We start from the raw sequence: 13,113 nt of genomic DNA, 5'->3' as shown, positions 1-13,113 counted from the left end.
AAAAAAATAAAAAAAAAATAAGGAAATTCAAGGTACAAACACGATGAACATTCATGCAGGATCGGGAGTGTACAAATAACCACTGGGTATCTTAAACGTCGTAGTATCAATTTTCGGGGCTGGAACATCGTCCCACGTCGCGGATATCGTCGTCTTATTATTCGCGAGAGGTAGAATATTCAGCATAGTGCTATAGGTGAGGGACCGAGAGCTTGCTTCATGCCATGTATCGTCACCGTCAGTAATATCTGAGTCCCGCGAAGCCGGACCACGTTGCGCCCAGGTCCCCATGATACTAGGATGCGACGACAAGCATTTATACGGAACGTGCAGAATATTAGTGCAAAGGAAGTTATAGCCTAGATCAACCGGCTCATCGATCCCGACGTATGATAACGCAGTGAGTGCCTTGCGGGCGCCTTCATAAGTAAATGCCATGGCCCATGAGCAGATCGCATTATCCGCATGGAAGATGAGGCGGTGTTTCTCGAAATTAGGGTCCTCTGCCAGCCCAGGACGGACAAACTCGTTCTGGTGGGGTCGCGGTGTAACCGTCAAATCGTTCGGAATCACATAAAACTTTGGGTCTCCTCGCAAATTTATTCCACAGTGCCCTAGCCATAGCATATCCCAGCTATCGCCGTACGGGGAGAAGGGAACACCATCCGTTCCCAGAAGAGCCCTAGTGCCCCGAGCGAATTCGACCATTTGTGCCTTGATATTTACGTCCCAGTCGGAATCGTCTTCGATAAGGACAGCGCTGCTGATCTTGTTCTCCACGATACTATTGACGCCCGATGACTGCGTTAGTGCGAAGCCCGCTATTCATTTTACCAAACCGATCACCTACTGTCGTAGAGCATTCATATGAGCGCGCCAGCTTCCGAGTTCGGCTGGTTTATCGCGATGTTTCTCCTCCGTCCATACCTAGTCACTTGTCAGGGAGGTAAAGTGGAGGACAGATTCAAGGTGGACGAACAGCTGGATATGCTTTCGGAGGGATATTGGCGGCTCGGACACCTTCAAACCAGTCTACTTCCAGCCCGGTATAGGATGCCGCCAGCGTGATCGCATCGTGCTTATCGGTGCGCTCCTTGAAACCGATTGCGAAAATCTTCTGGAACTAAATAATGACATCTGTTAGTCTTCTCCAATAGGACGCGCGAAGATATTGTAGACGGACCCCTAGGGTAGAGTTTCTGATCCTGCTGTCCAGCAACGCATCTGAATCGGTTGGATTCGTCGTGGAGGTACCAATCCAGGAACCGTCACCATGTCTAAAGCATGAAAACCACAGCACAATACAAACAATTAACAAACTGCTGATTAGTCTCCGGCTAGTGAAGATATGCATTGTGTCAACGTTTCCCACACCAGGATGTGGGAGAATGAAAGAGAGAAACCAGAACGGATGCGACCGGGCTGGCGCCCGCGGCTACAACGAACAATGAACATGGGGGTATTTGTCCCTTTAATTGCTCTAGCTCCATATTCCATTCCTTAAACGCAGGGGGAGGTGAGCATGGATCAAAAGGTGAACGACCAATGACATCAGTACGGATGTCACGCTAGGGCCCAAGTTCGATTTCGATCCGCGCATTAGTTTCTTGGCCCTCAGCACTGTCAGTCTTTTTTCGGTTCTTAGCCGCCGATCGGCGACACAACTGGTGCTTCAGCCTGGCAGGGCCAACGGAATATCTACCGTTTATTGGTTTATTTTGCCCTGATCCCTGCATATACCCACCCAAAAGGTTCCACTTATCGGACCAGCGGTCATGTGCTTCGTTGGTTCATGTTCGAACAAGAGAAACTGTACGTAGGAGCTTCGTCCTGGCTCCAGGAATATAGGGTGTATGCCATTATTTAATAGTAAAAGGTGTGAGTTGCACCAACTCTTCTATACAAATGGAAGGGCATCAAAGTTACCTGACAGACGCGCGAGTTGCGACCGCCCAAGACAAGCAAATTACAGTAATATATACACTCCATTACGCAAAGAACCCCCGAAAAAAGAAATGAAATGTCATGTGTATTTCAGTACTCTATCTTGTTACCGATGGATTACCCTCATGTTACCTATATTTACGTACGTGAATGCTTATCAAAATAGATCAGTAAATTTCAATGGGCATCACAAAATATTGTTGACACGAACAACAGGGTTGCCTTGAAGGTATCGGCGCCATGCTTGATGATTCCGTGGCCTTTCTCTATGCTCACTATTGTCTACTTCCCTACGCCCCATATTACATGTTGTGTCGGATGCTCAGGGCTTATGACCTTCATGTTGTAAAGAAAGAACCATAAGAGAAGCCCGCCACCCAATTGTAAGTTGACATGAAATACGATGTTGTCTGGACAATTAAGAAGGTATTCATCCTATAGTGGCCACGGCTCTATGTCGGTCCAAAAAAAAAAAAAAAAAAAAAAAAAAAAAAAAAAAAAAAAAAAAAAAAAAAAAAAAAAAAAGAAGCATATCGTACCTACAGCAGAGTATGCAAATAGAAACTCCATGGAAGAACAACCGAAAAAGAAAAGACTCCCCTACTCGTCCGTCACACTCCAAACAACCTCCAGTATCCGAGGGCTCCCTGAGTCTGGCTCATGGACATAAATCTGCCGCAGTCTCTGTCCTTCTAGGACGGCGCTCTTCATACGGAAGGACACCTTCTTTTCATCCTTTGGGCGCAACGGTCCTAAACTGAATGCGTAGCCCTGCTCACGAGCCCAATCACTGGGATCCCACGTCTGCTCCATACCGAGCATATCGTTCATAGGCGAGGAATATTGAACAAGAGAGAACCCATTGATAAAATACCATCTATCCGATATGCGCCACCGTCGAAGCTGACAGTCGTCGCCGCAGACGGCAGCTGCCCTACCGAGAGCAACCACATCCACATCATACCAGGACTTCCAATGGTGTATGGAAAGTGGCAACGGCCGGCCAGATTCAAAGAAGCCAGTCACGTCACCCCCAAAGTCCACCTGGAAAAGCCCTCGCTCCCAGGTGAGTTTGGTCGTGGTGTGTTGATAGATACACTGGGAGATCCGCTTATCACCGTGATCCTTGAAGGCATAACATACGTCGTAGACCTCGTTCATCTGCTGAAGTAAGGGAAGAGAAAGGAATATCCCGGCACCTCCGTACGCCATAAATGAAAAGATATTCATCTGTCCCCAGTTCTCGGTCGGGGCACCGATGTAATACGGTTTGGTAGCGTCATAGGTAGCGAGTCTCTCGACGAGGTTCGACATGGACGGGAAAAAGGTATCATCATCGATGATGACCGCCCACTGCGTATGGGCATCGCGGTTCTCCCAGAGTACCTTGGTCAAGCGGAAGTATCGGTCCAGCCATTCTTCCTTCGACTCGATGATGGTAAGCTTGATGTCCAGTTCCTGAGCCCGGTTCAAAACCTTCAACTTTTCCTTCTTGGGTACAACGTCGACCATTGCGAAGATCCGGGCCCCTGTTCCTCCCGCCCAGTGTGCGAAAGGGCCCAGCGAGTCACTCAGTCGCTCGAGGGAGGTCGAAACACCGAACATCATATGCGATGCGTTCGCTCGTGCGTTCGGCGCGGGGGCGTCGATCGTGGCGGTGGGAACGCATTGGGTTTCCGGGAGATAGATCCGATCATCGTCGGTGTCTAGGTCGAGTATTTCAAACTTTGGAACGGGGACATTTAGAGTATCGGAAACGCCATTGTGACTCTTTGAACGCCGTACTGCGATCTCCCATCGTCTGTACTCTGCGGAAGAGTTGTATCCGTGTGATCTTAGGAGTTCAAGGTCCACATAACAGTTGCTGGAGTTCCTATCATTATTCGAGGCAATGCTGGGTCCTGCAGACGAAGGAAAAGTGACGGTTTCAACGTGCGCCTGAGGAGATTTGGTTCTCGAGAGGAGCAAAACCGTGATGGTAGCTAGAATAACGGAGGCAGCGATAACTGATTTGAGTCGCTGGCGGGTTCGTCGCAAGAAGAGGGATGACATTGTCCAGGGGTCATGCTATGATTATCAGAACAGAATGGAAAGACTAAAACCCATGTCAATTTCTCAACAAATTCCCCAGGCCGTGATTTCCGGCCAGACTGTCAAAAAAAAAAATGGAACCTCGTGGGAGGGTGCGGAGGGACCTCATTTCCCAACTCTGCCAAGAAAGCTCTAACCGTTTAGTAAATACGCTGGACATATTGCGATTGTGCTAGATAAGATAGCGTGTTACATATTGACAGCGGGGATCGTAATTTTAGTCCATCTTCATACCTTGATCATTGGTTAGTTAGACTATGGGTCCCAGGGGCCAATGCAACCATACCAGAGCCTATGGCCCTATTGATTCTTCCAGTGTGGGCCTCTCCACCGAGCTAACTCCAGAGAAGGCAAGCAGGACGGACCTCAGTGACTAAGGCTCAGGGTACGGAGCAAATGAAAAAGAAATACTCCGTACATAGTACTGAAGCTGGAAGTGAATATCAATCATATTTAGGTAGATGTTGGATTGGTTTTGAGGCCTTGATTATATATTTTCCAAAACCTGGGGACCCCACCCGCAAAGTAGACATTTTTCCACAATTTTATTCCCCCTGTTATTATTGTCCTGTTTAAGAGATACAATAAGGCTTTTTCTACGGGCGAAGTAGTGCCAAAGGTGGGATATCAGGGTGATATCGCCAGAGAGAGAGAGAGAGAGAGAGACATATAATAATGGCTTGCAATGGAAATAAATATGTAGCAATATTTCTGCTCTCAACTTACCAACTGGGATTGTCCGCTCTCTGTAATGCCAGGTGTAGCCTGGTTCATTTATGAGATTGGGTGGTAATGGAAAGATACTGGCATCAGAGATATAATGCATTGTTACCCTTGTCTGGAGGTTCTGTCAGTTCTACTTTTGTACCTGGTGTATCACTTAATTATAGTCTGCTTGTTTCAAGAACGTAAAGTTAATTGATCGCTCTTTGACATATATACCCCAAGGCTTAAGAACGTGACAACACACGCGACGCTTCCAAGGAGTGATTTCTCAACCACACTACCAAAATGAGATTTTTCCAAATCGTGGTCAGTGGAGATGAAAGTCGTAATTCAAAATCGGGATATAAAATATACCCAGCCATCATATGTGGTCTTGAGGGCCAGGTTTTCCCAACTCGATTAGCAACATGCTTTAGCAGTACAATGTATTCAATATGGGAATACGTTCCGCGGCACGATGCTCTGGACACGTGCTCGAGTAGAGGTAGACATACAAAACTAGTCAACTCCCCCTTAGCGGTTTGCTTATCTGGTAATACTCTGAAGATATTGAGATTAGCTATACAGCACTAAGTGCCAGTATATACACGGAGCCCAAAGAGTCTCCAAAGAGTTGGGGGAAATTGACATCCTTCAGTCTGCGGTCGCTCCATCTCAGAGTGCTAAGGCAATTTCTCAATTGAATAGTCATCCATTCAGGGTGGCAATGATCGGCGACGGCTTGAAAGACTTCCCTGCCCAAACTATGGCTGATGAAGGAGTTGTACTGTCGCTACATGGTTCGCAGAGCACAGGCGCCGCGGCGGATATGAGCATTCTGTCTGGACACCTCAACAGACTCATTACCCTGTTCTATATTACCAATCGGATGGTGAGACAAATATGATTGAATGTGGATTGGGCTGACATGTACAACATCGTGGCGATTGCCCCTGCAGCTGGCGTCGGGAAAGCATGGGGATAAGTATAACAGTTCCAACGGTAGCTACTCTGATGGCCGTGTCCAGCATTATAATCCTTCTACCTAGGTCTTGGTTGCAACGATCTCTCAGACCCACAAAGTGACTTTACTTCTTGCTTATTCATAACGACCGGCAATATAACTAGCTTCAACATGTTGTATAGATTAGATTGATAAAATACATTACTTAGAAAAAGAAGTTGTAATAGTAGGATGTAAGAATGTCCATTTTGACCTAGTAGTTGAGTTAGTCCGCCGACTTCCATAATCAGACTAACCCGCGAGACCACCTATATAAACCCTATTATTCCTGTGGATTCTATTCAATGGCCATCGTTACTTTGTCTCGGGTGTGTCTCTGTTGCTAGTGCCAGTTCAAGACCGATCATCATCTTATAGGTAAGGGGGGTATCTTTCGAAGTTCTCCATCCAATGTGTCAAACAAGTCGTAGAGGCTATTTTATATATATTTATCCTTCGCTCCTCCTTTCCTATTTATCATCGAAATAGGTCTCGAAGAAATAATTGTTCTACTGAGATCCATTTTAGAGAAAGAATGTGGATTTACTCTTTTTCTAAGGGATCAATTCCTCCCGTTATAGATATAGTGCGTAATATATTGGTAAATTGCAATTGTTGTAAAGACACGATGTTGCGGAAGCGGACAAGATTGTCATTCAAATGTATGTTCGATCTGTACAAGACTTTCTTTGGCTCATATATTAAAGCAGTTGAGCGCTTTTCAACAATTTGTCTCGGTGGCGCAACTGGTTAGCGCGTCTGACTGTTAATCAGGAGGTTGTGAGTTCGATCCTCACCTGGGACGGTTATCTTTTTTTGCCTTTCGATCTTTTTCCTCTTCATGTCGCGTCCCACATCCAAATTCTCGAATATCCGCTTCCACGGGACCACGGAAAAGGTGGGTCCTTATACGGCCAGCTCTCATGGAACGAATGTCTCCAATTACGTCTACTTTTACTTTTTCGTCAAGCGTACCTACTAGGTTCGCACATATATACAAAATAACCTGTAACACCGTGGATCATCAGAAATCGGGCGCCCGATTCTTGGCCGATTCCTTGGCTACCAGTTCACATTAGAGTTTGGGGTGTAGGTAATTATTGTAGAAGATACCTCGTCTTCTAGTTAGACGTACTCTATAGTAAAGTGCTATGTTCGGTACAAGCGATGCCATTGAGGACCGGTGAAAGTAGGAGTACCGGTTGTTTTACTCGACACCCGTAGATCTAGATAGAATATTAGCCGACAGAGCGTGAATCTTCTATTACAGTGGCAAGTATAAGGTGTCCCTGAGGATATGAATACTATAATGAAGAAGTCAAGCCTGGCGGAGCTGGCCTTCCGTAGACAAAGCTCCAGGGATAATCAAGATAATAACGACGGGTATCAAACTTTGAGCCGGGCAAGCATCGTATAGCATCCCCGTTGGTTCCATACCTTTTGCCCATCTCCCATCCCTTTTCCCCTTGTCTTGAAGGTTCATACCCATAACTATTTTATTATGTCTTGACAAAACATCGCATAACAAAGAAGCCACAAAAATTGCTACAAAGAGAGAGAATATAGCAGAACCCTAACGCGCCCAGTACGATTTTTAAGAAACTTTAATATTCCTACGTGTTATGCTTCTTTGTAAGATAGGGGGTTCTTTTCCAACCAGGATACACTTATTTGTTTATAAGTAAAAGCCGATTGTCCTTCTGGATGTCTATATAGAACCGTAGCCCACTTCTCCTGACCTTTCTTTATTTTTTGCACCTCACCTGCTCGATATTATTTCGGGATGAAGAGCGGTATTGTCTTTGCGTGTATTCTGGCCTTCTTTTCCGCCAACCTTGCGGGAGCAGCTCCCCCGTCAGGTGGCCAGTCTGTCCAAGGGGAGCAGTCAGTTCAAGGGAATCTGCCAGCTCAAGGAGGCTCTCAATTCCAAGGAGGATCACAGCCCCAAGAAGCCAAGCCCCTAGAACCACCGGTACAAGGGGTGGGACCACCACAAAAGCTTGAAGACTATCAACAACTCACCAAGAAGAAAAAGCAGTATCCAGGTGTTAGTCACTCCAGCCACAAGCCAAAAGATGATCACCAATCGTGAGACTGACTTGCATAAAGAAATGTAAGATTAAAAATTCGGCAGGATATCCTCCGAGACATTCATGCGTCGCTTCGGACCGAAATCCCAACACAGGACTAAATAATTGGGATGTCGTATGCCGGCCTGCCACTGGGGTACGAAAACCGCTAGAAATCATCTTGATACATTGATACTAACCCTAGTAGTGCCGATACCAAGGAGATGACTGCTACATCACTATTACCACCGAAACCGACCAAACTAAGCCCCTTTCCGGGCGTCTGGTTGCGGAGGCAATATGTTGGGGAACGGGCTCTCAACCAGGAAGTCCGAGTGGCCTCGGAAGTGGTTCTCGACCAGGAAGCCCGAGTGTGCAAAATGTTTGATTGATGGGAATTCCAGGATGGTCGCCTGGGATTCCTATAAGAGTATAACCGCGTACTGGATTTAGAGAGCGGATACCTAACAACATGATAATACTGTTCTTGAAGGTCTTGATGTGCTCAGCCTTTTGTTGGTTGTCTTTCTTCAACAGTATTCGTACTAATGATCACTGTGAAAAATATACCATTGACCACCCCTACTCTGGTAGAACCCCATCATTCCCATAGCATGTACTACAATACACACAAGGGTAGTATCGACTCAATCAGCATCAAGTGTCTGTTAGCCATCAAGTGTGTTACGTGCTAAGAGCTTCTCTATATCATTTGCTATTTGCTGTTATCCTTCACCTCGCTCGTTTACTGCTGTCTATCTACCTCTTCTTGCCCGATAGGCGGTTTGTTGAAATGCTCATAATAATGTTGATAATAATGTTGATAAGGGAAAGAGAAGGGGAATGATGTAGGATTTGTACAATTGATAAATTAGATAGAAACTTTGCACCAGTAAGCCGGGACAAGGCCTCCTTGACTCATCGTATAAAAACTATTATCACTAATAGTAAAGGCAGATATTATAGGCTCTATATACTACGATGAAAAAAAAGCCAGGAATCTATCAATACTCTTCAAGGAACTTCCTCCACACTGGGATCCTCATCATCTAGCCCTCAATGGTCATGTTTGAAGGACAACGGTGTAGATATTTCGTCTACACATCCTTAAATTCACTATCAAATGATCATGAAAATGGTACAACAGGGGCTATCTCAAAAATATAGACTACCTTAACTTTTCCGGTGAGTTCGCTGGTCAAAAACCGTTCGGGCGCCCGCCCCGTTATCGTAGATCGTGTACAGGATGGAGAGGTGGAATACATGGAAACCTTCGACATAAGACTAGGGATTCCAGACACATGAACAAAAGGGTCATCGCCGGTAGGGAGGGGGCCAACGCTTCAAATGTTTACATACTGCCCAATGCTTTCGTTCAAGAAAACATCCTCGAGTAGGTTATCAAGGCTGCCTTCAACTGACCAGGAAAGGTCAGCCAACCGCCATTCGTCGGGAGTTGGATCAGTCTCGTTTACGGGCACGTTCGTGCCGAGGCCGGATTGACCCTCTAGTGGATGTGATGCAGAAATCCACTTTTGAATACCCATATTTGACTCTAGCTGAGACGACGGCTGGTTAGTTACCCTGGATTGCGGAGCTGATCGGGTGTTACGTCGGACATGTATCTTCCCCAGTAACGGCACTGTAACTGTTAATCTTTCAACCTCGCCAGTGCGGTCGTCTTGATAAAGGAGTTGGTCTAAAGCACGAAGAGTGTTATATGCCTCTACTGCGAGCTCTGAATTGGTTGGGTCTCTCGCCCTTTCGCCAATTAAAGTGATGACGTCCGAGACTACTCCGCGGAGGTGGCTTATATCGACACGAAGGCTATGACGGTCTGTTGAGCGGACGTGGTGGGAGAGGAGAAGGAGTACGGACGCTGCTGTAAGGGCCTGTAGATCCAGTATTCGAGACATGAACAAGCCTGCGGGAAGCTTTCTCCGGAGTACTAGATACCGGCGTGCTACTGCTTCACAAGCATTCATGCACGGTAGCCGAGCATACACGAGCTCATCGCCGAGGTTCTGCTTCAGCGCCAATGGTAGATAAACTCTCATGAGGACACAGCAATGCAAAAACTGTACGATATCATCTGGTGTTATGTGATCTCGCTCATCGCCTGCCCACCATGTATCTGGTGCCTGGCCCGCGAGTTCTCCAAGGGCTTGAGCCATCTCCAGAGCGGCCATCTGCCTTTTCATACTGGATTCATGTGTAGCACTAAATTCGTCCAAATCGTAAACCTTGATAGAAATGTTCAAAAGTCTGGTGAGATAGGTTGTGAGGTGGATGCTGCCATCGGCATTAAGTGGAGAAGCTGTTGTAAGTTGATACCGTCCGGTCCCCGGGGGAAGATTTAGTATCATGCCATTTAGCCGTTCTATGTTACAGATTGCTTGCCATAACTGGACTTTGTGAACTGATGTGTCATCCGTGTAGGTAGGCTGGTTGAGGCGCATTGCTTGGAATACTTTGGGTAAGCCCATCAATTCTGCTATCGCGATAATGTGGCGTAATTTAATCCAGGCCTTTTGAAAGTTCCCTTGACCTACTTGACTTCTGCCTGTTAGCACGTAATAAAAGCCAAACGGTACCCGAAATGAAAAGATATCACGTAGATAAGGAGATGGCACAGAGGGCACCTTCTTTCTTTCTCGGTCCTTCTCCTTTAGGGGTAACGCTCACAGTCTAATGAAATGTAGAGCCATTCCAAGGCCTTGAATAGTTCCTACCAATCGATCATGACAGAGCAGTGTATCATCCACTATGTGTATGATCGATTGGCAAAATTCAAACCTTCTCTGGCACTTTCTCAGATATACGTCGGAACCTTCCCGCCGTGGATGGATTTGCTGTGCGGTAAGGGCAAGCGTAAGGAGCCAAGAAGCTAGTATGATAACGTCTATATTGGGACTACACATTGACTCGTAACCGTTTAGTAGTTCTTGGGGAGACTCCAGCATCAGTGGTTGTGGAAATAGGGCATGAAGAACGGTCAACCAATCGTAAGCGGATCCCGCAATATCCGCAACTTCATCCTTTGGTGGAATCATGTTCTGGAGTTTGGGTCGCACATCGATCGACAGTTGCGCAAAGATTCTATCCAAGCGTTGCTCCGCCTGATTCTCATGTTGACATGGATCAGCACTCAGCCAGTCATTCTGGAATAGCGATTGCAGGTGTGATGGTTTTTCAGCCATGGGAATATCCGACCCACTACTTTCTCCTTCAGAGTCGTCGGGGCCCGAGAATTGGTCATTTTTACCGCTAGGGATCTGAGATGGTTTATAGCCCAGCTTGAGTTCGATGTTGTTTACAACTCCTGTTAACTGGGCGACCTGAGATTCGAGCTGAGCGATGCGGAGTCGTGATGAGAGTCGCGAGGGTTGCGATGATCGTGTCCTGTTCGACACCTGTGCAGTACAGGCCACCCCTCGATCCTCACATTGTTGGCACGTATCCGCTTCTCGAGGAATCCTAATGCAGCGAACTTTCCGTCGTCTGCCTGTCTCGCGAGATCAGACATGTGGTCTTGTAGAGTTTTAAAACTAACCTACACTCGGTGCAGCTTTTCGTTCCTTTCCGGAGACCGGAGCGGGGTATGTCGGACGGAGACATTTTAAAGACCGACGTCCGAAATTTTGGGTCGAACTAAGGAACAGGTGGGCGAGATTATATGGTGTGGTGGTGGTAGACTGTAGTTTCAAGTGAGGGTTGCGTGTCGGAACGGACGAATATTTTGGTCCGCGGAACCCTAATTCGTCCGAATCGCGATCCTGATTGGGCAGCGTCAACGCGCGAAGCGCTTTATATAGTTAGTACTAAGGTAGGTAGCGCAAATGAATGTCTCCTTTCGCTACAACGAGCGAAATGCAATGATATTCCACTACTATCTGCCATCAGACCTTCGAGAAAACCCTTCCAATAAAATGTCGTCGTCTTTGCAAATTCGCGGTGGACCATATGCGTCCACAACCGCGGGAATGGGAGGCCTTCCAACCATAATACCTGACGTCCCAATATGCGCAGTCTTCCTCGTCTTGTATATTGCATTCGCTGCTACAAACATGACCATTTTCCAGAAAAACCGCCGGCGGGGCCACAAGTTCGTGATGTCTGGGATGCTATTTGGGTTTTGCATGGCAAGAATCACCACCCTTGTCCTACGTATAGTCTGGGCCAATCGACAACGCAATGTCCGACTCGCTATTGCCGCCAATATCTTTGTCAATGCGGGGGTTCTCCTGGTATACATCATCAACTTCATCCTCGCTCAGCGTATTCTCCGCAGCAAGCAGCCTCACATCGGCTGGCACCCCATCCTGCGCCAAGGTTCCAAGCTTCTTTACGTCTTGATTCTCGGGGCCTTGGTTATGGTAATCACATCCACAGTGGTATCCTTATACACACTGGATATGCATACACGGTCTCAATGTCGCGACGTCCAACTGGCAGCTATCACCTATCTCCTCGTCTTTACCTGCCTTCCTCTTGCACAGGTCCTGATCGCATTTATCCTACCAAAGTCACGACAGGAAGAATCCTTCGGGCAAGGGGGGACGGCCAGCAAAGTTGCAATTATCGTTCTCTCGTCGTGCTTATGTATTCTCATCGCTGGGTTCAAAGCTGGCGTCAATTGGTCCCCCCCCCGGCCTGCAACCAACCCGCCCTGGTATGACTCCAAGGCATGCTTCTACGTGTTTAACTTCGTGTTGGAGATCATGATTCTCAGTCTCCTGACCTTTAGCCGCTTTGACAAGCGGTTCCATATTCCGAACGGATCTACGCGGCCAGGGGACTACAGCTGTCTGGCATTACAACCAGATAAAGAGAGTGACCAATCTCAGTTGACTGAAGGGAAGGGGCCTGGGTTAGCACAGAGATAAAATATCCCCCGTACCAGGTCAGCTCCAGTGTTACTTTAAGGCCACCCTCTCCTTTCTCTCACATGTATTGATAAGACTTAGTCGTCCTTTGCTGTTCCTCCTGCACACCCAAGCTGTACATAATAATGTCCGATTGATACCCCAGGACGTTGAATACGTTAATAGTCCATAAATCTCTTCAATAAAGCTCGAATTTCTGAATATGGCTGGTCATATCGGTAATTTGCTATACTAAGTCTAATGTACACCTACGGAAAAGATACAAGCATCATTAGACGGGTTTACATTCTCATAATAACGGCTCCACCATCGCGGCTATTCCATCGCCCGTTATGGTTAGACTGGTCCCTTACCAAGCATTCGACAAGTGGGTCAAGCGAAGTATTTATATCCCATATGAAGACCCTTCAGAACG

At 46.9% G+C, this 13,113-nt stretch overlaps 5 protein-coding genes and 1 non-coding gene across 6 annotated transcripts in view; 3 read left to right on the top strand and 3 right to left on the bottom strand.

Moving 5' to 3' along the window:
- The window catches only part of BDV27DRAFT_121037 (uncharacterized protein), a 1,871-nt gene extending 441 nt beyond the window's left edge, over positions 1-1,430 (bottom strand). The window contains exons 1-4 of the mRNA XM_032065264.1: positions 1,184-1,430; positions 980-1,123; positions 851-927; positions 41-784 (exon numbers count right to left, since the gene is read on the bottom strand). Coding sequence (XP_031932348.1) covers positions 52-784; positions 851-927; positions 980-1,123; positions 1,184-1,354 — 1,125 coding nt within the window. The 5' untranslated portion in view covers positions 1,355-1,430 and the 3' untranslated portion in view covers positions 41-51. The remainder of the gene's footprint in view (positions 1-40; positions 785-850; positions 928-979; positions 1,124-1,183) is intronic.
- A 1,032-nt stretch (positions 1,431-2,462) lies between these two features.
- On the bottom strand, positions 2,463-4,172 carry BDV27DRAFT_121035 (uncharacterized protein). The gene has a single exon (XM_032065263.1). It carries the CDS (start codon positions 3,994-3,996, stop codon positions 2,545-2,547), a length of 1,452 nt encoding a protein of 483 aa, XP_031932347.1. The 5' UTR covers positions 3,997-4,172; the 3' UTR covers positions 2,463-2,544.
- Positions 4,173-6,474: 2,302 nt separating this feature from the next.
- On the top strand, positions 6,475-6,548 carry BDV27DRAFT_t28. The gene has a single exon. It is a non-coding gene; the product is annotated as a tRNA-Asn (tRNA).
- Positions 6,549-7,526: 978 nt separating this feature from the next.
- On the top strand, positions 7,527-8,204 carry BDV27DRAFT_153145 (uncharacterized protein; the record flags this gene model as incomplete). Its single annotated transcript, XM_032071717.1, has 2 exons — positions 7,527-7,831; positions 8,021-8,204. The coding sequence occupies 2 exons, from the start codon at positions 7,527-7,529 to the stop codon at positions 8,202-8,204; spliced, it is 489 nt and encodes a 162-aa protein (XP_031932346.1).
- Positions 8,205-9,155: 951 nt separating this feature from the next.
- BDV27DRAFT_153144 (transcription factor domain-containing protein) lies at positions 9,156-11,430 on the bottom strand (the record flags this gene model as incomplete). Its single annotated transcript, XM_032071716.1, has 3 exons — positions 9,156-10,368; positions 10,609-11,317; positions 11,370-11,430. The coding sequence occupies 3 exons, from the start codon at positions 11,428-11,430 to the stop codon at positions 9,156-9,158; spliced, it is 1,983 nt and encodes a 660-aa protein (XP_031932345.1).
- A 311-nt stretch (positions 11,431-11,741) lies between these two features.
- Positions 11,742-12,698, top strand: BDV27DRAFT_141296 (uncharacterized protein; the record flags this gene model as incomplete). Its single annotated transcript, XM_032069794.1, has 1 exon — positions 11,742-12,698. One exon carries the CDS (start codon positions 11,742-11,744, stop codon positions 12,696-12,698), a length of 957 nt encoding a protein of 318 aa, XP_031932344.1.
- Positions 12,699-13,113: the final 415 nt, after the last annotated feature.

This window comes from Aspergillus caelatus, assembly GCF_009193585.1.
Source record: "Aspergillus caelatus strain CBS 763.97 unplaced genomic scaffold BDV27scaffold_13, whole genome shotgun sequence".
Taxonomy (NCBI): domain Eukaryota; kingdom Fungi; phylum Ascomycota; class Eurotiomycetes; order Eurotiales; family Aspergillaceae; genus Aspergillus; species Aspergillus caelatus.
This window is presented reverse-complemented; position numbering and strand designations above follow the sequence as displayed.